This window comes from Rhagoletis zephyria, unplaced genomic scaffold (assembly GCF_001687245.7).
Source record: "Rhagoletis zephyria isolate East Lansing unplaced genomic scaffold, Rhagoletis_zephyria_1.1 Rzeph_scaffold_00681, whole genome shotgun sequence".
NCBI classification, from domain to species: domain Eukaryota; kingdom Metazoa; phylum Arthropoda; class Insecta; order Diptera; family Tephritidae; genus Rhagoletis; species Rhagoletis zephyria.
In genome coordinates this window covers 20,381-28,353 of record NW_016157765.1, presented here as the reverse complement: position 1 = coordinate 28,353, position 7,973 = coordinate 20,381, and the positions used below count along the sequence as shown (strand labels likewise).

Below are 7,973 nucleotides of genomic sequence, written 5' to 3'. Positions count from 1 at the left end.
TTCACTGACGCCGAAAACCTTATACGACTTCAGCGGAATCTCAAGGGCGGCGCCTTGCCGTGAGAGGCAAGCTCATGACACCATCGACAGCATCACAAGCCATTGAAACGCTGAGAATGCTGTATGGCCGTCCTGAGGTCATTGGACTGTCTGCATATTTAAATGACCCTTTGCTTCTCTCTGAGCTGATATGCAAACTACCTTGTGACCTGAAGCTGGAGTGCGGTCGACACCAGGTGTCACTGCTACAAGTAGGTATATGTGAGTTTGACGATTGGCTTTTTAAAATGGCCACATGTGCAAGTCAGGTGGTCACTGTCGGTGGCACCGTTAGCAACACCACGAATGAAGAGGCCAAAGGCAACAACAAAAGTTCTAAGTCAAGGCTTTTGGTCCACAACGTGGTAAGCCGTGATGGTGCCAATTCACATTTACGCTGCGCTAGCTGTGACGGTGACCATCGGCTAGAAAACTGTAAGCTTTTCCGCGCTCTAACGACAAACGAGAGGTGGCGCTTTGTACGTGAACAGAAATTATGCATTAGGTGCTTCAAGAAACATTTTTTAAAAAACTGTCGACTTAATAATCGCTGCAGTATCGACGGTTGCTCCAAACCTCATCACATACTCCTTCATTCGTACGATCTACCTACACCGAATGACAAAAAAAAACCAACGAGACTGTTATGCCGCATATTAAGAGTCAATCAACAAAAGCTATGTTCCGGTACGTTCCGATAACTTTGTATGGAAAGTCGAGGTCAATGAAAACATATGCGCTCATCGACGATGGGTCTGCGTGTACATTGCTGGAGAGACACGTGGCTGAAGAACTTGGCTTGGATGGCCCTTCTGAGGACCTTTGCCTACGTTGGACTGGAGACATCACCCAAAATGAGCCTGACTCTAAAGTGATCACTGTGGGTATCTCACCAACTAGTGACACATCTCCACGCTTTTATCTTCCAAGCGTTCGCACCATATCCAGCCTTGACCTTCCAGAACACTCGCTAACACAAGAAATTCTGGATTCGCATAGTCACCTAAGGCACCTAACGATCGAACCATACAACGCTGTTCGCGCCACGATACTTCTCGGGATTGACAACGCTAAACTTGGTGTGCCTCTTACAGTCAAGGAAAGTGAAGGTAATCCTCTTATAGCGACCAAGTCCAGGATTGGTTGGTCTGTGTATGGGCGTCGTACTGAACCATCCATAAACTACAATAGAGTGATGCATATATGCTCTTGCGAGCCTGCTGTGAGATTGGATGAAACCATCAAGGAAAATTACGCTTTGGAGGCAGTGGAAGTCTGCTTGAAACCCGATTCGCTGCGTTCCAAGTCCGATGAGCGGGCTCTAGAAATTATGGAGTCATCTACTGAATATCATCCGGAGCTGAAAAAATGGGAGACCGGTTTGTTGTGGAAATATGACCACATCAATCTGCCTGAGTCATGGTCGATGGCGATCCGACGACTTGACTGCTTGGAACGAAGGATGAGTCGGGACCCCAACTTACGAGAGGTTCTTAACGTACAGCTAAAAGTCTTTGAGGAGAAGGGGTATATCCGAAAATTATGCAAAGGCGGAAGATCGTGGTTCCTTCCTAGTTTTACTGTGACCAATAAAAATAAAGGTAAAATTAGAGTGGTGTGGGATGCTGCCGCGACTGTGAACGGTGTGGCATTGAACACTTACCTTCTTAAAGGACCCGATATGCTGGCATCGCTACTTGGTGTATTGATTCGATTTCGGGAGCACTCTGTTGCAATCACAGGGGATATTCGAGAGATGTTTCACCAGATCCGAGTACGCAGTGAGGATCAACGGGCTCAACAGTTTCTCTGGCGATCCGGAGAACGCCACCGGGAGCCGGACGTTTACGTAATGGCCGTCATAACATTTGGAGCTGCCTGCTCCCCAACCCTAGCCAACTTCATAAAAAACAAAAACGCTGGCCGATTTAGCAATGAGTTTCCGAAAGCGGTTGATGCTATTAATCGCAACACTTATGTAGACGACTGGTTGCAGAGTGTTGACACTGAACGGGAGATGATCACGGTTGCGGGACAGGGGAAGCACATACACAGTGAGGGTGGTTTTGTAATGCGTAAGTGGCTCTCCAATTCTGCTAAAGTACTCGAAGCCATTTCGGGTACAAAAGCACAAAGCAACAAGTGCCTTAAAGAATCTACTGCGACGTTCGAAAAGGTCCTAGGCATGTGGTGGATGCCTCAAACAGACGAGCTCACATTCGTTGAAAGATTCAACCGGGCAGTTTTTAATGAGAACATACATCCCTCGAAGCGCAGCATTCTCAGAGTGATCATGTCTATTGGATTGATAGGGTTTTACATGATACAAGCCAAGATAATTTTACAAAATATATGGAGATCAGGATGCGTTTGGGATGATCCCATCAACGAGGCAGACTGCAAGGCGTGGTGGTCTTGGATCCGGATACTACCGCAAATAACTCGTATTCGCATACCACGCTGCTATCCTCTAGCTAGTCGTAGCCCGGAGTTACAGCTTCACATATTTTGCGACGCAAGCACGGCCGCGTATGCAACGGCAGCTTATTTGAGAGCCGCAGTCGATGGTACGGTGAGCTTCTGCCTGGTAGCATCCAGGTCTCGAGTTACGCCTTTAAAGCCCGTGTCTATACCGCGCCTGGAACTGATTTGTGCTATTTTGGGATTACGACTTTCGAAATTCATAAGAAAAGAGATGACTTTACCCGTATTTAAGGAGATATATTGGACCGATTCGAAGAATGTTCTCTATTGGGTGAGATCCGATGCGCGCAAATTTAATCAGCTCGTAGCGTTAAGGGATGGCGAAATTTTAGAGTCAACGTACGTGGACGATTGGAGGTGGGTGCGCTCTGCGAACAATGTGGCCGATGACGCTACGAAGTGGAAACAGTTTACAAAACTTGACGGGGACTCAAGATGGTTTAACGGTCCCCAATTCTTACAACTCCCCGAGTCATAATGGCCTAAAACCACTATCGTACGCTACTGAGTCTGAGCCAATACAGCACATAGATGTCAGCATGATAAACACCGTTGCGCCCTATCTTACCAGAGATGACAAGGTTCAGCAAGTGGGAACGGCTGCATGGCTCTGTGAAAGTTGTCTTACGGTTTCTTCGTTTAGTCAACAAACATCAGATTCAGTCAGGTTTCCTTCGGACGGTAATTGAAGATACCACCATAAAAAGTGCAGAAATCTTAGTTCTCGTAAACTGCCAGTACGAAGCTTTTGCAGAGGAGATAGAATGCCTCCAGAGAGGACAATTTGTAAGTCGTAAGAGTATAATTTTTAAATGTTCTCCTTTCATAGATGAAACAGGGCTGCTCCGAGTAAAAGGACGCATAGACTCAATCGAAGGAGTTCCCGTCAGCATAAAACGGCCAATTATTCTATCACGTAATCACCCGGTAACATTTTTAATTGTTGATTTGTTCCACCGAAAATATCATCGCCACAAGGAAATTATCGTCAATGAGGTACGCCAAATATACTGGATATGCGTTTTGAGAGGATTAGTTAGCGCAGTTGCGAAGAAGTGTCGAGTCTGCCGAATACGTAAAGCGACACCATAACCTCCTAAAATGGGATCGCTGCCACCAGAACGACTCGCTATCAACACTCGGCCATTCACTTTCACCGGAGTGGATTATTTTGGACCGCTGGACGTAGTAGACGGCAGACGTCACCAAAAACGTTAGGGGGTATTATTTACTTGCCTCACTGTGCGGGCCGTTCACATTGAGATCACACATTCGCTTTCTACAGATGCATTTCTACTCGTCTTGAAGCAGTTTGCCAGTCGTCGTGGCGTGCCGAGGCGAATTATCTCCGACAATGCTACAAATTTTCGAGGCGCAAGTAGAGTTCTCCTCAAGGAGTTGGAAAAACTTTCCTCTGATGCGCTGGAGCAAAATTATCCCGGCGTAGAATGGCGCTTTATTCCCCCGGCCGCGCCACACATGGGAACTTTCCTCTGATGCGCTGGAGCAAAGTTATCCCGGCGTAGAATGCCGCTTTATTCCCCCGGTCGCGCCACACTTGGGCGACGCCTGCGAGAGAATGATTAGATCCGTAAAATCAATACTTTCAGATATTCTTGGCGATTCCGGTGTACACGAGCACACCTTGAGAGCAGCGCTGGCGGATATAGAGAATATTTTGAACTCCAGACCCCTCACTTACATTCCGCTCGATACCCCGAACGACGAGGCTCTTACTCCGAACCATTTTTTGCTGGGTAGTTCCAGCGGACTAAGAGAACGCAGCAACGAAGATGATAGCGGATCAGCATTCCGAGAGAATTTCAAAGTTACATCGCAGCCTGCTAACCAGTTTTGGAAGCGCTGTATGAGGGAGTATCTGCCTGGCCTAACTCGGCGCGCAAAATGGCACCAGAATCCGCCAGCTCTAATCAACATTGGCGACATTGTCATTGTTGTTGATGCCACTAGCGGACGCAATACCTGGATGAAGGGTATGGTAGTTGAGATATTTCGCGCCAAGGACGGTCAGACTCGCAGTGCCATCGTCAAAACCTCACAAGGACTGTTGACTCGGCCTGCTGTAAAATTAGCAAAACTAGATATTTCTGTGTAAACTCGACGATGAGGCATCAAGTTTACAAGGGGGGAGTGTTACGATGCTTTTAAACCTGGCGCATCGTATGTGTTTCAGCCTTTTCAACTAGTATGTAAGTTATAATATATCCCTGGCTACTCGGTACTTTAAGTACCACTCTGTATGAGCAGTTAAAAATAGCGAGTGCAATGTTGGGTCGAAGTTGGACTATCGACTCTCGTTATTTCTTTCTCTCTGCAGCAGGCAGCGTGACAAGTTGAGGTGGGGAAACTGGGTGCTTAAGAAGCACAAATGCAAATTGTTGTTGTATGATATTTGGATAAATGGTATTCGAGTTAATAAATGAATTTCAGATTTTCTCTAGTGAATTGTAAGCGCAAAATATTGACTTTTTATTTCTCGCCCAACGTCCCAACCATAAGATAAGTAGCCTCATGGCTCTTTGAGAGCAAGATACAAGGGCAGAAACAAAGACAAGGGCAACGACAAAACCACAGACACTCACAACCTATATAGAAGGATCAAGCCAATGATAAAGATGAAGAACAAGACAAAGTTAAAGATAAATAAAAAGACAAGGATAAAGATAATGATGAATTTGTATCTTGCTTCTGTATTTTCACTACCCATTCCGCGGTGGCGTTAAAAGTTCAATGCAGCCGCCCCTGTCTATGTTTTTTTAATTCACGCATGCGCATACACATACGCAAAAATGAAGTTTTATTTTCTGAGCAAAAAATAAAACTCGAGAAATAACGATTACTTTCCGAGCAAACAATAAAACTTAAAACGTGACGATTATTTTCCGAGCAAAAAATAAAACTTAAAACGTGACCATTATTTTCCGAGCAAAAAATAAAACTTAAAACGTAACTATTATTTTCCGAGCAAAAAATAAAACTCAAAACAACGTTTATTTTCTGAATAAAAAATAAAACTAAAAAAATAATGATTAAACTTGATTTTTCTAAGTAAAAATTAAAAAATAAAAATCAGTGCCGCTGAAGGTATTTCGAGTAGTAAGATATATTGGTGTACTTATGCACGCAGCATTTCTCTTTCAGTGTGATTTTTTGAGTAGAAAATTTCAAAAGTAATCGTTATTTGCGGTCCCTGCATGAAACCGATTAAAAATAACGCTCGGTGTTTCCGTTTCGGTTTTGGTTTCGTTCTTCAAGATTTGTTTTGGTTTCGGTTCCGGTTTTGGTTTTGGAATAAAAAAAAAACAAAACAGTTTGACAAAAAAAATATTTATTAAATAAATATGTACCTTCCAAGGTTTGTTTTTGGCGAAATTAAACATTGTGATTAATTTTAATTTATTTAAAGAAAACACCCCTGAATCAATTATACAAACTAATAACCATATTCCAGCACATTTGCTTAGATCTAAATGCAGAAATTTGTTTATTATATTATTTGTTATGTAATGAGAGTCGCTGATAGGTAAAAGTGTGATTTTCACAGAAATTTTGTTGATATTGTAATATAATAGGAGTCTTCATTAAAAGTGATAAACTGCTGATAAACTTGATAAAATGATAAATTTATAATTTTGATAAATGAACTTTGTATGGGAATCTGTTTAACCAAAGTTTATCACTTTATCAAACGATCTTGGTGAATAAATGTATAAATTTCAGCAAAATTCAACTCTTGACAGGTTGCCAGGTAGCCGTTTTTGCTACGAACACAAAACAAGCAAATGAACACAATGGCCGCGGTAAGAATAAAAGCGTTATACTATCCATATACGTTAAATAATAAACAATTTTATGCAATTATTTACCAAGGTGCGTTCCTTAAAGAATGCGGATAAACTGATAAATTTAAGCAGTTTACCCCTATATCACTTTAGATGACACCTAATAATAATCGTTTGTTTAAAAAGAGTCACATGTTACTCGCAAAAGCTAATAAATTTATTTAAATATTTGAAATCGAATCCACTACATTACTACTTAAATTGGATCTCGTAGGTTGCACAATGAATTTTAGGTCTGAAAACAGGAACAGCTAAAACTAGACTTAGCTAACTGGGCTAAGTGCGGTTTCCGCAAAGACTACTTTTTCCAATATTGTAGAACATCAATACTTCGTTCTTGCCGCCTTTGATTGGCAAAGGCCACTAAGAGAGGACGGATAATTTCAGAGCTTTTCGGTCCGCTAACATAATCGTAATTACGATTCGCATCTAACTGAGACACCATTAACTCAAAATCATCAGACTCGTCATCTGAAGTGACAGCGACAGCACTGCTACCGCCTTGTAAACATTAGACAATGCTGTCAAGACAATCAACAAATACGTAGTAGTTGTCAAAAACGCTGATAATTGTCTCCGTGGCGTAGGCGTCCCACAGTGAATCGCCTAGTACAATCTAGTTGGACAAAAGTCAATTAAGTAATTGATAAATTTTTGATCACATCACATTAGCAACACCCCATTAATCATATTTGATGAAAAAAATTGTAGTAAACATTCCAGAGTGATGAGGAAGTGAAAAAAATATCGTCTAATTTTTCAAAGTATTTTTTTTTTCTTGTGCAATTCTTTTAAGTAATTTCTAACAGGAGTTAAAGTCAATACATTTAGTGCTGTTATGATGGATTTTACTCTAGATCTGTTTTATTTTCTTAATAGAAAATTTGATCAAAGCAAGAGGATTTATGTGATATAATACGTTTTAAAATAATTAAATTTTAAAATATTTTTATTTTTTTATTTATTTATTTATTTAATCTATTAAACTCATAATTAAATGATAAATTTAAAGAATTGGCAGTATTCAGTCCTATTTTTATCCAGTAGGTGAGAGTGGGTGTAGTTGGTGTGTCGGAGTCTTAGGCGGGAGATGATTATGATTTTGCTTTTTTTCAATGCTAGTTGGGTATTTTGCTGGAGTATAATTTAGGTTTATGTATTTGTAGTGGTGGTGTTGATATAGGGAGAATTCTTGGCTATAACGAGACTTTAGTTGATGATGGATGAAATGCTGGAAGTCAATTATTTCTATTGTGGGGTTTAGTATTGTTGGTGATAAGCAGGCTAGTTTGGCAGCCGATATCCCCACGTGTCCAGGACACCATAGCAGTTGGATGTTTTTGTTGTTGAACAAGTGATCGCGAATGGCGTTGATTACGCCCCATTCGCAGTTAAATTTGTTTTGTACTGTTTTTAGTACCGATAGGCTGCCGGTGCAAATCATTATTTTTTGTGTTTGCTGTGTGTTTGGATTGCATCGAGTATAGCAGCCGCTTCTGTAGTGAAGATTGATTCATCAACTGTTGTTTCAAGGTTCGACCTTGGGAGTCAACAATGGCATATGCTGAGCTATGCGAGTTTTTTGAT

At 41.6% G+C, this 7,973-nt stretch overlaps 1 protein-coding gene across 1 annotated transcript; it reads left to right on the top strand.

Moving 5' to 3' along the window:
* The first annotated feature begins 685 nt into the window (after positions 1 to 685).
* Positions 686 to 3,001, top strand: LOC108361016 (uncharacterized). Its single transcript, XM_017613550.1, has one exon. It carries the CDS (start codon positions 686 to 688, stop codon positions 2,999 to 3,001), a length of 2,316 nt encoding a protein of 771 aa, XP_017469039.1.
* Positions 3,002 to 7,973: the final 4,972 nt, after the last annotated feature.

Excerpts from the sequence above, each read along its gene's own strand:
- LOC108361016 (XM_017613550.1), top strand. The coding sequence starts at position 686 with ATGCCGCATATTAAGAGTCAATCAACAAAAGCTATGTTCCGGTACGTT.